This window comes from Martes martes (assembly GCF_963455335.1).
Source record: "Martes martes genome assembly, chromosome: 3".
Lineage (NCBI taxonomy): Eukaryota > Metazoa > Chordata > Mammalia > Carnivora > Mustelidae > Martes > Martes martes.
The window spans coordinates 52,849,247-52,866,873 of record NC_137890.1 but is presented as its reverse complement, the minus strand read 5'-3'; the positions used below and the strand labels follow the sequence as shown (position 1 = coordinate 52,866,873).

The following is a 17,627-nucleotide window of genomic DNA, read 5'->3' as shown; positions in this document are numbered from 1 at the left end:
AAAAATTAAACTTAAAAATATACCATATTACTAGTACAAATTTACTACATTTTTCCTTTTTTCCTCTCTTGTACCTCTTTATGGCAAATCCCCTAAAATTTTAGTCTGAGGTTATAAAGGCAGGACAGCTGGACAGTCTGCGAGCACAGATGAGTGACAAGAGGGGGCTAGGGGTGGAACAGAATGTGTTTCAAGGCAAATGAGCAAATCAGAGAGAAATCCAAAGCTAAAGCTAATAGTAGAGCCTAGATAAAGAGCCAGGCCAAGGTCAAACAAAAAATTTGAATGTAATTGATTAAAGCACGAGATGATGATGCCATAATTTAATATAGCACTCTGTAGTTTATAAGCTCTATATTTATTTCATTACTCAACTTAATTCTCCCAACAGTTCCATGAGGAAGAAAGGAAAGGCACACTTTCCTCTCTTACACTTGATAAAACAGACACAGGCCACAAAGCTAGCAAATGGCTGAATCTCAGCTAGGACCTCAGAATGACTTCTACTTGGTCCAACGTTGTGATTTACTCCTGTGGTGTTCAAGCTGTTTTCCAGAAATACGTGAAAGATTCTGCAAATACTTGACTCAAATTTCATTTAGAAATGTAGGATATAATTTTTTACATGCTCAAATAATCATTAGAGATATTAGAGACAAATAATATGCCAGCTTCTACTGTAGAATTCACATTTTTTTTGGTGCAAATCTTAGACTATATTTGATGCAGCTTTCAATTATTTCTGTATTTTATTTCAGTTACATGGCAGTAAGGAAATTGTCTTGAAGAGTCAAAATAAGATACAGAAATAACTAGAAGCTGTATTAAATACAAAATGGTAGGTGTCATCTATAATTGTAGCTTAATTTTTCTCATAAATGACTAATAATTTAATCCTGTCCAATTTATTAATGACAACAAAATACAATTTTAATTTTTAAAATATTGCAATTCTATATAAGATCTTATTTCACAAAAGACAATGTTAAAAGTCAATTATCTCTCAATTAAAAATATGTTAGATGTATAGAAGGCAGTAATCAAACACATCAAACACATGAAGGCCAGTATTATGGATTTGCTAACATCCAAACTATGAAAGGAGGCCAGATAAAATATTTACTTAACTGCATCAAAGAATAATTCTTTTATAACTCGTTATACTTTTTAAAAGTTTCCATTTCAGCTTTCCATCTTTTCTAGCAAGATCTTCTAAATGCCGTATAAAAAAAGCACCTGACTCACAGGGCAAGGGCGGTAAACGCAAATGTCTTCTTCGTAGAAGTAATTTAGGAAGTACCTAAGGAATAACTTTGGTATATAAATTTGGCCCAAGATGAGGAAGACAATAGGGAGTACTGAGGCCTGGGACAAACTGGAGATTTCTACATTTCGCCACAGGGCAACACAATTCGTCAGAAAACACCCAAGCAGATAGCAGCAACAGAAAACCAACAGCAGCTCTATGTATGCATCGAACACCGTGTCTGCCCCTCACCTCTCTGGACAACCAGGGTGCACCCCTGACTTAAGCTGCTCAACTCCTCCTATTGCCAAGTCCTGTTTCCTATTCCTGGGGCTTATGGCATCAAAAGCAATTGTCACGACATTTATACTCTGTCACAAGCAAATCTGTTTATATAATGATTTATCTTGTCTTCCCTTGATTCTTTGCAAACTAAGTATATAATATACTAACATTGGTATATTTTTGTCCCCACCGCTTCCCGAATCCCTCACTCTCTTTCTTTACTTCTCCTTTTTCTCTTTTTTATGTAGAAGAGTAATATTTCCTTGCTAGGTGAGAATTGTAAAGCATGCTTTTACCCCTGCTTACCAGCTGAAAATTGCAGTGGGTTTCGCCCTTGCCTCTAGTTGACTTTCTAGGTCTCAGGACATCAGTGTAGGATGCTTCAAAACGAAATTCTAAGTTCCGGGCACGTAACATTTGGGATAATAAAATCAAGTAGCTCTGGCTCCATGTACAGAATCAATTTAACTAAAATCTGACAACTCTGAATTAAAACATAATTATGTGATTTAAACATGCTGATGTCATCTTGCAAAATCTCTTCAATATCTTCCCTTTCCTGATGTAAACAATTCCTAAAGAGTAGTGTTTATGGAAATAATAAATTATAGTGAAATGTGTTTTTCATATTATAATTAATTATAAATGCTTCTTTATTTTATTTATTATTTATTTTTAATTTTTTATGTAAATTCAATTTAGTTAATATATGAATGCTTCTTTAAATAGGAGCTTAGATTAGTTAAAATCTAAACACCGCACTATTCTGATAAAAATATTTCAGATTAAGCATCCAAAAAAACCCCTCTAAATATATACTCCACTGCAAACAAGATGGTAAAGTGATTAAAAAAAAACAACACAATGCAAGTTTAGTACATCTAACTCTGTAAACTACCTCATGAATTTTTGGGGAGAAAAAAAAATCACAAAAAACTGACATAAATGGTAGGAATGAGCATTTTCACCGTGTAACTGTTTCATGGCTTCAACTTTGTCACTCACTTGGCAGATGATATGACCACAGCATGTTCATCAGAATTGAGAATTTTTGTAAGATGAGCTGCAACGGAGTCCTCATAAATTGTCATCTGAAAACAAAACAAAAAAACCCTACACTGTATTATCGTTTCTGGCATTTATACCGCTCAGTTATTACTGCTTTTAAACTGGGACCATTCAGGACACACACGACACAGGGCAATGATTATAATGAAATATACAAAAGAGTCATCATACGAAATAAATAAAACTTTCTTTCCATAAAAGGCTTTTTGCTTCTGAAATTCCTTAATCTAGAGTCTTAAAAAAAACCCATAAAATCCATTAAATTAAAAAAAATTTCGAACAGCTTAATAGCTAAAGAACCCATCTGCATCTGCACAAAAATGCACCAGATGACCAATGAAAAATGGGCAAAAGACTAGAAATTTAAAGAAGATAATACCAACAGGCCACAGCCGATGACAGGTGATCAACCTCATCAGCCATCAGCTTGTGTTTGTTTCTGCAAACACAAGCTGTAACCACAATGGAGTATCCACCAGAAAAGCTACAATGAAAGCAAAAACAGTACTACGCCTGGGAAGTGCGAAACCCCGGTGAGGTTCTGGAGCAACAGAACTCTCACTCACTGCCAGTGGGAGGCAGGAGCTGATAAAAACACTCTAGAACACTGCTAAGTGTCTGTCAAAGCTGTACACGGGCATACTGCATAGGACCCAGCAATTCCATTTCTACATACATATATACCGCTAAGAAACGCGATGTGCATTCACCAGAAGACACGTGCTAGAAAACGCTCACAGCGGCCTTCCTTCAACAGTAGCATGGGTAACAGAATGTAGCGTATCTGCGCAGTGACTATCGTGGAGCAATGACAATGCGTGATTTACAACTATGCCACAAAATGGATGAATCCCACGGACGTCAAGTTGAATGGGAAGGATTCAGAGAAGGGCTGCTTACAAAAGCGTTCCTTTTATAAATACAGAAACAGACAAAAATAATCTGTGCTTTTAGAAGCAGAGAGAGTGGTTCTGGGGGTGGGAGTTGGGGATGGTGAATGGATGGATGGTTAACAGTATTTGTCAAATATGAATTTTGTCATTTCTCAAGTGTGTCATTATAACAGCCTGGTAGTTGGGATCCCTATGTCTCTCTTCTTCCTCTCAAACCATTCTCCACTTCCTGGCACACTGATTTTTTTTTTTTTTCCTAAAACACAAATCTGATCACACTACATCTCTCATGTCTGAGGGGATCTCCCCCCCTTACATTTCAGATAAAGTCAAAAGTCTTCAGCTAACATGCAAGACCTTCCATAATTCCCAGGATTCTCCATGATCCAAATCCTCCTTCTCTCCCTGTCATGTGTTTTGATGCTCTTGCCTTGCACCACCCACTCTAACCTGACAGTATTACCTGCAGGGCCCCAAATGTACCAAGGTCCTTACTATGAGGTTCTATGTCATGCTCTTTCTCAACTGGCTAATTCCAACTTCTCTTTTTTTGCGCCAAAAACCCAGTTCACGTACAACCTCCTCTGTAAAGACGTCACTGAGCTTGCCAGATGAAACATCCTCTCTTCTGTGCAACCATTATGCCCTGGAGAAAACTTAAACATAGCTGATCATTTACTGTCTGCCCCTCCCCCAAGAACAGAGATTCTCCAACTTTCTGGCCTCATTGCATCCTTAATGTCTGAACGATTTTGTCACAGTACCCCAAGGCCAAAAGGAATCCCTAACAGTAGTTAAGTACAAACAACTTAATTAGTACCTATGTCCTAACAACTTAAGAGCCCTTTGAAAGAAATAATAAATATAATTTACAAATAAAGTTGTAACATCTTAGCATGCTGTAACCAAACAGCTAGGAAACAGAAAGAAACAGAAAGACGCTTTCAATAAGAGTAAATTTAAAAACAAATTAATAGGAAGAATTTCATTTCCAGAGATTTGAAGATATTCTCTCCCATTTTCAGGGAGTTGGTGAGAGACAGCAGCTCACACCTTCTTTTTGATGACCTTACCATTAATAAATAAGCAGCTACTGACTCACTAGACCAGTGTGACAGGGGTATACCGGTGTGATAGGGGTATGATACAAAAGAGACGAAAACAATGACTCTTGCCTCAAAAAACTTTTAATCTAATCTGAATGCGATGGGAATCGGGCTTCCAAGAAATACACAAGGCCAGAGGGCTTGGATAACAAGATGCCCATAGTTCCAAGAGCGTTTGGTATTTAGACCAAAAAATGACGTTACGAATTGTTTATTGACTGTCCACCCTGTGCCAGTCCCAACACCAGATGACAATGCAATGGTGAATGAATAACACTTTGCCTGGTCTTGACAGTACAATAGCACCAAGATAATGGAAGGGGGCCATCGAACTCGTAAAGAAGGAGAGGGTACTAGGGCTTGGGGGATGAAGGATGGTTTCTTGGAGCAGGTGATACCTGAGGTAAGGACAGGTGTGAACTGAGCATGATGTCACAGGGGGGACACATATTCATTCGCAAAGGGATAGAAGAGAAAAGTACATGACGACAAGGGGATTTCACGTTAAATGTAAGCAACATGTTTCCTAATATTGAGTATTAACAGAACCATTGTTACTGAAAGGAATCATGGAATCCTTGTTTTTTCTAGATTTAAATAGTACAACAGTAAACAGAATTACTTAATTATGGCCATAAGGAGTTAATAAAACTGTCACAATTCTTTAAGCTCTGCGACTCTACAATGCCAGTGGAATGCTAAGTTAATAAGATAATTAGGAAGTTCAACCACATTTGTGCCCTTTTAAGGAAAACTGGAAAAATAATAATTTCACAATCATGCATAAAGGAATTTAAAATGAATACTTAAAAAAATATAAGCTGGGGAATTAGATTGAGCCTAAGACGGAAGGTTCAACTTGCTTTTATTATAGTTTTAAAGGCAAAAAGGACACATGGCCACTAGTGGAGTGATATGCAACATTCATTTAACTTCTAATCTTAAGGCAAGCCATCCCTTTGTTATACAATATTTTAACAAAAAAAAAAAACAAAGTAAATTAAGTCTTATTCAAAACCTTTTTATACTAAAAAAAAGATTTTTTTCCATGTAGTTACAACTGTATCTCATATTTAGCGACTATATATATGTAATAAAAGTAAATTGTTTACCTTTATTATTGTAAAGTTAATAGACCTAGGTCTAGGAAATAGACCTCTCTGAAGTAAATGGAACAAAAGAATTCCCCTTTTTGTCCCTCTGGGGAGAAAATTAATATCATTTACAAAGATACTATTAAGAAAAAAGACTGGTTTCTATAAGAACAAGTATTATATTTATAGTTGGATAAAATACTATAAATAAAAATACTGTTGAAAATAAAGTAGTAAACATATTAATCTTTAATAGGAATTATCTTTGTCAGGGCTATAGGTAAGATTATTTTTTCCAATTATTTTTGTATTTTCCATATTTTTTAGAAGCAGTTTTTGTTACTTTTAGATTAAAAAAGAAAAGTGTTCAATTATAACTAGCTTCTTTAAGGAATAGTCCTGTTTCTAGTTATCATTCCTTTCCTTAGTTTTGACATGTTTATAATTTTCCTAATGACAAAACAGAGATTTCAACTGTAAATAAACAGATGAATTTTCCTAGAGGGAAAAATAAGTTATCATAGATCAAACAGTTTGTCAGTCAGAGGATAATCCCTTGAAAATTAGGATCTGTTTCAATCCTCCAGCGCTTTGAGGTTTAGTCAAAACACTCAATCTTTAAATATCTAAGAACTAGAGTGCTGACCGGTCTGCAGCAGGGATGGAATGAAGTGAACGCTCTTTCTTCCACTGTTTTATCATGCCCATTGGCTTCATGGGGAAACTTGTAATGGTGAATCCTCAATGAAGAGGCAAAGTGGGAAGAGAGAAATCATATAATACTCTGCCCACAAGCACTGGTGTGTTTGGAAATTGCTGAGCTAATACCTACTGGTCAGACAGGTGTCTATGGCCAAAGCAGAAGATGAGTAAAAGCTAACAGGAACCACTCGTCCGCGGGCCTTCCCTAGAGCCCTGTTGGTAAACGGAAGCAGGCAGGTGGAATAGTGAGGGAGAACTATCCAAGGTAGGGGAAGGGAACTCACATGCCTGGTGCGTTATACACATTGGGTCCTGTGTTTACTCCTCCCAACATCAGGAACTTGCTCTACAGATAAAGTAATGGAGGCTCATGACAGTGAGTGATATGGCCAAGTTCACAATCCCAGGACAGTGTTCATAGAAGGACACTAACCTAAATCGTAAGGATTCTTTCTTCTGGGGCAGAGGACTAGAAGTAGTCAATAAGCCCATACCCAACACAATAAAACATAAAATGAAGCAAACATGCTACCATATCTTCTAAAGTTTTCTTATTTGTTCAAGATATTCACCCCTATTTCCAAATGATAAAGAGGCAAAGGGTTAAAGTCTTACATAAAATTCTTCCGATGCTTCTGGAGGTTCTGGAAGTAGAGAAGCCTTTGGTGGCAATTTGAGTTCATAGGTCATTATACTCCACCTGAAGGGAGAAAAATCTTTGGTCTAAAATTCCTTTAAAATGTAATAAACTGACTTTGTTCTTACCTCATGTATATACATGTGCACATATATGCATGAACTGTGGTTTATTGTATCTAAAACAACCAAACATTTAGGAAAGAGATGGAATTTTGGTAATCTCATAAAATTCTGAAGTCATACTTTACGATGTCCATATCTTACCAATCCTCTGATTAGGAACTCCCAAACTTTTTAAAGGCCATGACCCACAGTCAGAAATGCACACATATAACAAAACTTTCCCTTCTTTACTAGTGCAATCCATTCTAACTTTTCTTTTTTCTTTCACTTCTTAAATAATGTTCACTGCAAGTGACTAATTAGATTCACAGGTTACTAATGGATCACATCCCAAAGTTCTAAAACAATGTCCCAGATTAAACAAATGCATAGTGCCAAGGAAAGATAAATCATTCTCTGTGTACCAACCAGTCTTGCCAAGTCAGCTTATACATACATGAAATGAAAATTAACTAAATACCTCTCCTTAAAATAAGTAAGAAAGTAAGCATGGGGTTGAGAAGAAAAAATTAACAGAAATAATAATTAACTTCTTAACACTTGAAGCAAATTTATTTCAATTAGCTGTAAATATTAATTTCAAACCAAACACTGAATCACTTGGTGTTAAGCAATCAACTCCAGATAAATCCAGTCTTCATCTAAAATAATTTCACAGTTTGGGAAGAACAGTGGGTAGGGACATTTCTGTTGTCAGTAACAGGATGTGAAATCACGATTTTATAAAGACACAAAGCATAATAAAAGCAGTACCGTAACATATGCATTTTAAGAAAAGCATATCATGGTTGAAGCCAGTAACAGAACCTAGGGGAAAATCCCAAGATTAGCATCAGTACTTAAACAGAGCTGAGTGTGTCATTTAAACTAATAAGTCTTTGCATAAAAATCCAAATTCCCAGAAAATCTCCCCCAAAGCCATAGGTTGTATGTTAGAAGGTAAAAACTGAATACCTATAGCTACTTCTCAACTCTTGACATGAATATACTATCAAGGAACAGATATTTGGGCACCAAAAGCCATTCATTCATTCATGCAACACTTATTGAACATCTCAAAATAACAGACAGCATTCCATGGTCTGGAAACAGAATGCTGATTAAGACTTTCCAAATGAAGTTTATATCCTGGTGCAGAAAATACATAAAATAAAGAAACTCTGTAGATAGCCAAAGAGGGAAGACCACCATGAGAAACATGAAAGTGAAGTTCCTTATAGCTGAAATACTCCTCCAGTTGAAGGACAGTGAAAGAAATTGGAAAGAAATCCAAACATCTTAAGTTTGCTGTACCTTCCATGCTGTCCCTCCTCCCTTGATAGAAAATGGCTGGAGCCAAAGACAGAGGAGAAAGTGGCGGGACAAATTAAGAAAGGATGCGTACTGGGACCAGCTAACCAAGTCAGAGGCCGGAGGGCCGGACCCTATCTGACGCACGTGTGCGTTAAGGAGGACACAGTACATGGTGCTGAGGAAAGAGCTTGAGAACTAGAGTCAGGATTCCAGAAAAGAGTGCCAGTTAGTTCTACCACTTATGAGCTATGTGACACTCCCCAACCATTTTACCTGTAAGATGGAGATTATAATTTCATTCAGCATTAGGTGTGTAGGGATGATTAAATGAGATAAGTAAAGCAAGTAAAAGTACCAGGCAGACAAAAAAAAAATTCTTCTCACTGTCTCCACAAGCCTCAACTTTCATCTCTGTAAAATCGTCATAATAATGTTGTTCTTAGCCGCCTAACAGTGTTGTTTTGAGGAGCAAATCAATTGATTAAAAACAAAAAGTTTCTGTAATTCAAATAATATTAAACGGTGACTTCTGCCACCCGTTCTTTCCCAACAGTATTCTTAGTGAAGACAACACCGGAACGAAATAGCCTTATGTTTCCAATAATGGTTGTAGGTTCTCCAGCCTCTTTTGATGTTTCTCTTCCTTTGTTGTATGCAGGTCTGTATCAAAGACTCTTGCCATGAGGGCACTGTTCCTCTGCGGACCACCTGGAGAAGTTAATTTTTCTAACACACAAAGGAAAAGCACACACCCAGTGTGGAGGAAATGTCTAGCAGCATTTCCTGGGATGCAGTGAGAATCGTGTTTAAATTTGTGCAAAAAGCCATTTTTTGTGTGTGGTTTGGTAAGCACAGAATTGGGAAATCACCTCCAGGTTCTTTTAAAGACTGGAGACGGAATCCACTTTATACACCCCAGGTAGGGGGGTATCCCTCTCACGAATAGTTTTGGATAACTACAGACAGAAGCTCTACAGCCCAGCTCTTTTTAAATATCCTGTCAGCAAAGGAATCAACCATTATACATTACCTTATGATGGGCAAGGTTACAATTAATTAGGTTATAGCTCATTTTAGAGTAATTACATTTTAGATTGGTGGCTCCCTGATGAGATTTTGTTATTTTCGGGAACAGTTCCACAGACGGCTAATCCTATCAAAGTTGTTTTGATTCATGATAGCTTAAGTTTATAATGATATTCTGACAGTTGTTTTCTACCTATGGTGGAGGAAGGGGTGGTTACTGCTCACTGGGTCCCAATCCTACCCACCTTCTTTATAATACTCAGGGTACACATACGGTGATTTCCTTTTTTATACACGGAGCATTTAGAGGGAAAGAAGTTGAAATGTGATCAAGGATACCACAAACACAGTAGTAATTCCTTGATGTGGTGTTCTTAGTATTTCCCAGTCACTGGGAAAGGATTGTCTTGTTTAGTATTTAGTTCTTTGTTGGTTCAATTCATTTTTAATACGCATAATCAAGAAGAGATATTCTAACACATCTCAAGCTTATACATCTTCCTTAGCTTTAATGAAGCCACAGGACAATGGGGCCATAGCCATTACAGTCATCAAAAGCCCCCACACAAAATGAACTGCTTAAGTCTTCTGACCTGAACCAACAATGAAAAGTAAGTGCTCTACCAGCAGGATGTTCTATTTTTAAAACAGTGGGTTCATTAGACTAGTTTTCTCAGTTTTTGTTACAATTTATCCATCCACCCCAAAAATATATTTATTGAGTGTTTACGCAAGTCAGTAGACCTCAGGTGTGAAAAGAGTGCGTAAGACCAGGAAGTCCATCCTCATCGAGCTTACAGTTCGTAAAATTTCAACTGCCAAAAATGATGTCAGTATGCCATTTTCAGGCTAGTGTTAGAAGAAAATTCCCTTTTACCTGTCTAGCATTTTGGTACTGGCACGTTCCAGCTTCTCTAGAATTTGAGGAAGTTGGGTGTCATCGTCGTAGGAACCACCCCAGCCTAGAACCCGGGCAAGGTCATTTCCTGTACCCAAAGGCAATACTCCCAGCTGACACTGGAAGAGAGCACAACAGGGAGATCTCAGGCAAGATGAGAAAGGAGCCACGACGCTTCTGCCCTCCTCTGGTCAGCAGGTTAGTATACATTCATGTTAACGAGTCATGAAAAGATTTAGTACTTGCCTGTTTATTCAAGTTGAGCTTATCAATTTCTGACAAGACCCAACCTACACTTCCATCTCCTCCACAAACAAGAATTCGGAAATTGTCAAACTTCTGGAATAATCTTAAACTGAAAGCAAAAAGTATTTTATTTTAATATAAATAAATAAAAATCACTTTCCCCAATTCTTTGTTATTCTGTACATATTGGTATTTGTGTTCAGATCAAATATAAGAATGCTTACATACATATTAATGATACTATAAAGATGGAAGTGCAATTTTTAACTTGAGAAAACTTCTTACTCATTAAGAGGAAAGGGGATTATAAGTAGAAATGGAGATAGAATTAGGAGGGAAGGGGAGTGAGAAATGAGAAAACAAAGAAGCAGAACCCAGGAAAGAAAATGAAAGGTGGGGCGCCTGGGTGGCTCAGTGGGTTAAGCCTCTGCCTTAGGCTCAGGTCATGATCTCAGGGTCCTGGGATCAATCCCCGCATCAGGCTCTCTGTTCAGGAGGGAGCCCATTTCCTCTCTCTCTGCCTGCTTCTCTGCCTGCTTGTGATCTCTTGCTCTCTCTGTCAAATAAATAAATTAAAATCTTAAAAAAAAAAAACAAAAAAAGAAAATGAAAGGTAAGTGATAAAACAGGGTAAAAGTAGTGATTTTTTTTTTCTTCTCATTACAAGAATATGTGATTTCCTTAAGAATGGCATATTACAAACCGGGGGTGGAGAATCTAGGGCACTGATATTATTGACACTCAAGTCAGTTCCTAAAGGGATCCACCAAACCCTGCCGACATACCACTTTTCAGACAGCCACTTGCTTTTCCTCCCCCTCGTCCCCTAGTCTGGGTTAGTCTTTTACCTCTGTCCTTCCTTCATCTTAACTTTGGACACATCCCACCTCCTGAATGTACCTTTGTACACCTCGAGTACTGTGGAAACCTTATAAAATGTGCTGTCAAGACAATCTCAAGAAGTTTCACAAAGGGCCTTCCTTGGAATCATAAAGGATGGGTGGGAAAAGTACACGTAAATAAAATAAGATATAGGAACTGTGAAGGATTATGAAACAGACGTGCTAGAAAGGGAGACACAGCTAAACAGCAATGCCAGAGACACACTTGAGAGGTGAGGCCGGGTGAGGAAATGCCAGACCCAAACAAGGGGAAGACATGTACAAGGAGACATGGGGTGGGGTGCGGGGGGGGAGCATTGGGAAAGGATGAAGACCAACATCAACAGGACCAGAGGGCCTGAGACTTAGCAAGAAGGCAACAGAAACAAGAAGAAAGAAATCTGAAGAGAAGTGAACAGAGGCACACAGACTGACTGAGGCAGGTGAGAGAAAAGACAGGAAAGTATTAAATTAAAAATCCAGGGCCTTTTTAGAGTATCTAAAATTCCCATTTTTACATCTGTGTTCATGCTTTAAAGTATGACAGTGGAACCCAAGAGAAAAGTGGAGTTGGCAGAAGTAAATAATGAAGAGGTTGCAAGAACCCAGGTTCAGGTGATCCAATATCACCTCCTCAACAAAGTCATATACACACACCAAAAATGTATTAAAAGTACCATAAAGCATATTTTCCCTCACTGAAAATCATTTAAATTTTTTTCAGATTGTAAGTTAGAGGACATTCCAGAAAGCTGAAAAGAACAATCAACACCAGTGTTTTTTGTCATTCATGTAGGAATTGAGTCTCAAGTCCTTGAGGAGCTGTCCTTGAGACCCACAGTGGTGTCTGGGCTTTGGTTAAATAATTGATTATTTGTATTACATAAAAATCAATGCTGCTAGCCTTCCATGAAGATCATTTTCTAAAGTTAACGGGTATTTCTATATTTACACAAGTTGATCTTTCTTAGAGCTAAGCAAACCATTAGTGTTGTTGAGGCAGGATATATTCTCAAACATTTTCTGAACAAATTTTGGAGTTTTCAGCACATAAGGAAGTTATATAAATATCAAAAGGTGAAGTTAAAATTTAGAATTAGAGCTTTAAAAAAGGGAAGAGTGGGAAGATCAATACAGAGATGTCTCGATGAATCGACAATCTTCACAAACTGAAAAATCAAACATATTTCATGCTTAGTGCTATTTCATTTCAATGAGATTTATCAATAATCAATTACCCTAAATGAGGACCTCCGTTCATTAAATCAAACACCTGAGCCGGATTTAGCAACTGTTTAAATCGACGAAGGAACTTTACTCCCTGATTATCTCCACTCTTAGAATTGACAAAAACCAGTAGAGGACTAACACAGAATGAAAATGTCGCTCTACAGAAACCTGTAAAAAAACACACAACATAGGATCAATATGAACGGCTGCCTGTTTTAAACTACTGACAAAACTTCAGAGAAAAGAACATAAATTCATAAAGAACCTTGTTTATTACTTGAACAATAAATTAAAATTTAGCCCCCCAAATGGAGAGTTTTACTTACATACTAAGACGATAGAACTTATCTTTTAAAATATGCTCTATAATGAAAAATCCTACCAAAGATGGTGAAAGTATTAATCATAGAATATTGAAGAGGTACCACCTACCTTAATACCAATGAGTCTCCAAGTTCACATTTGTCAAAGAATTTATGTTCATAGTCAGTATTATAAAATGTTTTAACTTCTCCCTCATGAGGCTTTAGAAAATACTTTAAAATTTATCATAAATAATAGAAGCTTGATTTATCAGGGCTTGCGGGGAGGGCTGTTTATAGCACAGGTTTAAAAAATCACATCTTTTGCAAGCTATATCCTCATATTTATAGTATCTATCGACATAATTAACATAAAAAGTCTGAAAATCATAAAGCACTTTATTAATGTAAAACTTTAATAACAGCATATGGTAAAAGCTTTTTGTAATATGGTTTGCTTAGAAGGAAGGCAGGGTTCTTTAGCACTTTAACCAAGTTGTAAGATTCTGGAAAAAGTGATGGAATTTATAGAAATATAAGTTCCTCCAAGGAAATTATAGGAAAACAGATTTTAATAAGAGCTATGCTGATGGGTGATTTCAATTACAGAAGGAAAAAAGAATACACAAAAATTAATCTTTTGGATTATATTTTGTTATAGAATAATGATCTTATTTTACTTGCTGAAATGTAAAATCTGTAAGGCTTATGTTTAGTAATTTCACCAGTGTATTAATAGCTATGTTAAGTTCTAATTCTACAATGTTCTTTTAAAAGTTAAATGTACTGTTCAGCAATTTAAATGGATTTATATAAAAACTGACCAGAATAACCAATTACAGTTCAATTTGTTCTAGGAAAGTAAATGTACAAATCAACATTTAATACACCAGGAATATACATATTTACACTACTGATACATACCATCAGAATCAGTGCTATTCAGTGCAATTGGAGGTATGACAGACACTTTACATTGGCCAAGGGGACACACAGGATGGTATAAATCTTTGCAGGCAGTGTGTACCTAATAACAAACAAACAAACTTTCAAGAATCATAAAAACGCATCAATGTTTTATTATGGCATAAATTGCATCTAAGGAAGTGATCATTGAAGATCAACTATATCACAAAATATTCAGTAATTCATGGCACAATACTTACAATGCTAAAGAATGGGCTGATTGTTGTAGAGATGGGAATTTGATTTGGTCTGTGTAGTCTACTTTTATGATTATCGCAGGCAAGTAGGGTATATCAAGAAATGCCTGGTGAGTGGAATCAGGCTGGCTCAGTCGGTAGAGCATGAGCCTCTTGACCTTGGGGTTAGAAGTTCGAGCCCCACGCTGGGTGTAGATATTACTTAAAAAAAAAAAAAAAAAAAAAGACATGCCTAGTGAAGATGAGGAGAGAGGAAGAGAGGAGAACAGAGTGCAGAGGAAGAAAGGGGAGAGGAGAGAAGAAGGGAGGAATGAATGGAAGGAGGAAGGGAGAGGAAGAGAAAGGAGGGAAGTTCACTAGTACTTGTCAATATCATCATCCATAAAGAAAACTGATGACCTCTACCTTGTAATGTTCTTACAGAATTTAATGAAAATAAAATGTGTAATGTGTCTGCTCTTTCTGCAGTGGTCCTATAACTTTCTATTCACACCTTTTTTACATATAACATTTTCATGTTATTATAGGTATAAATACATGAATGCTTATTTTCTCGGCTAGACTTCTGGCTCTGTAAAGAAAAGGAAAAGGTCTTATTATTGGACACTTATCCTGGAAAGTGATATATATCATAGGCACTCAGTAAATGTGTGAACTTCATAGAAACAAAGTTTCAAGGTGAGTCAAGATACTATTGTGAACAGGAGCAGGGCTAACTTGCTAAGTAGAACCCAGAGAGCTTACAATAGTTTAAGTACTTACCTAAAGAGCCTGGAAATGTTTTAAGCAGTAAAAGCAGACATTTCATAAAGCACTTAAATTTAATACAGCTTTATTTCATCAGTCCTTTTAGAAAATTAATAAAATATTTAATTAAACACCTATTTATCAAAACTTTTGAGAAAATAGCTGAAATTAAATAGTGACTCTTGTTTATGTGGTGACCTAATTTTGGATAGTTCCCTAATATTATTTATAATAATTAACATCTTAAATGGATCAAAAAAAAAAACAAGCATGCACAGGTAGTTTTAAAAGGAATTTTTTTAAAAGTATGAGAATTGGGTGCCTGGATGGCTCAGTTGGTTAAGCGACTGCCTTCAGCTCAGGTCATGATTCCAGAGTCTTGGGATCAAGTCTGCATTGGGCTCCCACCTCCACGGGGAGTCTGCTTCTCCCTCTGATCTTCTCCCCTCTCATGCTCTCTCTCACTCTCTCTCTCAAATAAAAATAAATAAAATCTTTTTTAAAGAAGTATGAGAATTACAGAGCAAAACAAATATATTGATATCAATGTTAAATGAAAAAAGCAGAAGATAAAATCCTATCTTCACTCTTTTTATAAAAAAGGTAAAACTGTACTCAGAGACTGGACAACAACTAGAAAAACGGACTCTTTAGAGCTGTGGAACTATGGTCTTACTTTACTCTGTTTAAACTACGTGACTGGTTTACAAACTAGATATTCTGTCAGAAACTCATTATTTTAAAGACAAAATAATGTGTGAAGAGGTAAGTGATATTGTATAGGAAGTATAAGACTGAGAAGGAGGTGACAAGGTGACAGTGGCCCATTCAGACAGTGGCCTGAATGTCCGATGGACATAGTACAGGGCAGGAACGACTTCATGATAAGATGATATCTAACTCTGCCAGAAAAAAGAGGGAGAAGACATTCTAGAATGCCCCCTTCCACATTCTGTATACACCCTTCTACACTGTTCATGAAATTTTTAAAAGGGCGAGTAGAGTGAGCAAGTAAAGTAGCTAATGAACTCCTCCTATGAACATTAGCAAAGTTGAAAAAGCACTGAGAAAATAAAAGTAGAGACCTACACACAGCAGGTAGAGACAACTTCTATAAAACCTTTCTCAAGTAACTGATCACATACATAATCTGCTTTCTTTTCAAAAAGAGAACAGCGGAAGTTCCAGAAGCAGAGAAACAGATGTACAGACTAATGAAATTAGCAGTAGGCACACACATCAGAGGCTGCCCCTCTGAAGAGAAATCTTAGGTGGGATGAAGTTTTAAAATGTCACTTATGGGAGCACTTTACTTAACTTACTTACTTACTTATTTTTCTTATTTATTTATAACATTTTTATCTTACAGGTCTTTTGTGAGCACTCTTAAAATAAGGAAACGCCAGGAGGGCTCCTGGGCGGCTCAGTCGGTTGACTTTTATTTCAGCTCAGGTCACGATCTCAGGAGTCCAGAAATCGAGCCCCATGTTAGGGCCCGCACTCAGTGGGGAGTCTACTTGAGCATCTTTCTCTTCCTCTCCTTCTGCCCCTCCCCCCAACTCACTCACAATCTCTCTCTAAATAAAAAAATAAATAAAATCTTTAAAAATAAATAAATAAAATAAAATAAGGAATGTTGGGGCGCCTGGCTGGCTCAGTTGGGAAGCGTGTGATTCTTGACCCTGGGGTTGTGCCACAGGAGAGTTTTAGGGGTTAGAGTTTCACCAAAACTCCAAAGACGTACCTAAGACAGTCTATATATTATATTACAGGGCATCAGAGAAATTAGAAGTAACACCTGTGGCTGACAAAAGGGCTAACTGATGAAGAATAACAAAAGCATGAGGATAGAATCAAGTTTTATTTAAAAATAAGGAGGAGTGCCTGGGTGGCTCAGTGTGGGTGGGGGTAGCTCAGCCCTCTGCCTTTGGCTCAGGTCATGGTCGCAGGGTCCTGGGATCGAGCCCTACATCGGGCTCTCTGCTCAGCAGGGAGCCTGCTTCCTCCTCTCTCTCTGCCTGCCGCTCTGCCTACTTGTGATCTCTGTCTGTCAAATAAATAAATAAATAATCTTAAAAAAAAAAAAAAAAGAAGGAAACAGATCACCTATCAGGCCCAACTGAAAAATTGCAGGACTTACTTTTTCCCGTGGAAAAAAATGGAATTAATCTCACCAATTATGAAATCAACCCAGCATACTCACATCATTCTCCTCTGAGGATCTACATCATACTTACTGAAAGAAATGAGTTTTCCACCCTTTTTGGGGGGGGTGGGAAGTGACTTCCAAGACTCAACACAAGACCAAACAAATCAGCCCAATGCAAGGCAATCGCTGTCACAGTTGGATGGCATCGCCCAGTGCGGAGATGAGCACCCACAGCTTTTGCCTCCCCACCCTATTACGGTGAGCACCACGCCAACCTCTGAGTGGCCTGAGTCCACTTGGAGTTCCTGCTCTGACTGCCCTCATGAAGCCCCGGGCCCAGTCCTCACACAGTCTGGCACAGACAGGACCATGCCTTGCCGTTGGCTCCATGATATGCCATGCGTACTTCTCATTGCTTTCTTACACATGTGAGAAAGTTTTAAAACATTTATCTATATAATATATATGTAATATAAAAATCTAATTTCAGAGCACCTGGGTGGCTCAGCTGTTTAGGCGGCTGCCTTTGGCTCAAG

The 17,627-nt window shown here is 37.4% G+C and overlaps 1 protein-coding gene across 2 annotated transcripts in view; it reads right to left on the bottom strand.

The window, feature by feature from the left end:
* DGKH (diacylglycerol kinase eta) overlaps window positions 1-17,627 on the bottom strand; it is a 164,997-nt gene that overhangs the window by 39,661 nt on the left and 107,709 nt on the right. For both annotated transcript variants that reach the window (XM_080799853.1, XM_080799854.1), the window contains exons 8-13: window positions 13,957-14,059; window positions 12,739-12,898; window positions 10,620-10,728; window positions 10,353-10,492; window positions 7,010-7,094; window positions 2,537-2,622 (exon numbers count right to left, since the gene is read on the bottom strand). In XM_080799853.1, coding sequence (XP_080655979.1) covers window positions 2,537-2,622; window positions 7,010-7,094; window positions 10,353-10,492; window positions 10,620-10,728; window positions 12,739-12,898; window positions 13,957-14,059 — 683 coding nt within the window. The remainder of the gene's footprint in view (window positions 1-2,536; window positions 2,623-7,009; window positions 7,095-10,352; window positions 10,493-10,619; window positions 10,729-12,738; window positions 12,899-13,956; window positions 14,060-17,627) is intronic.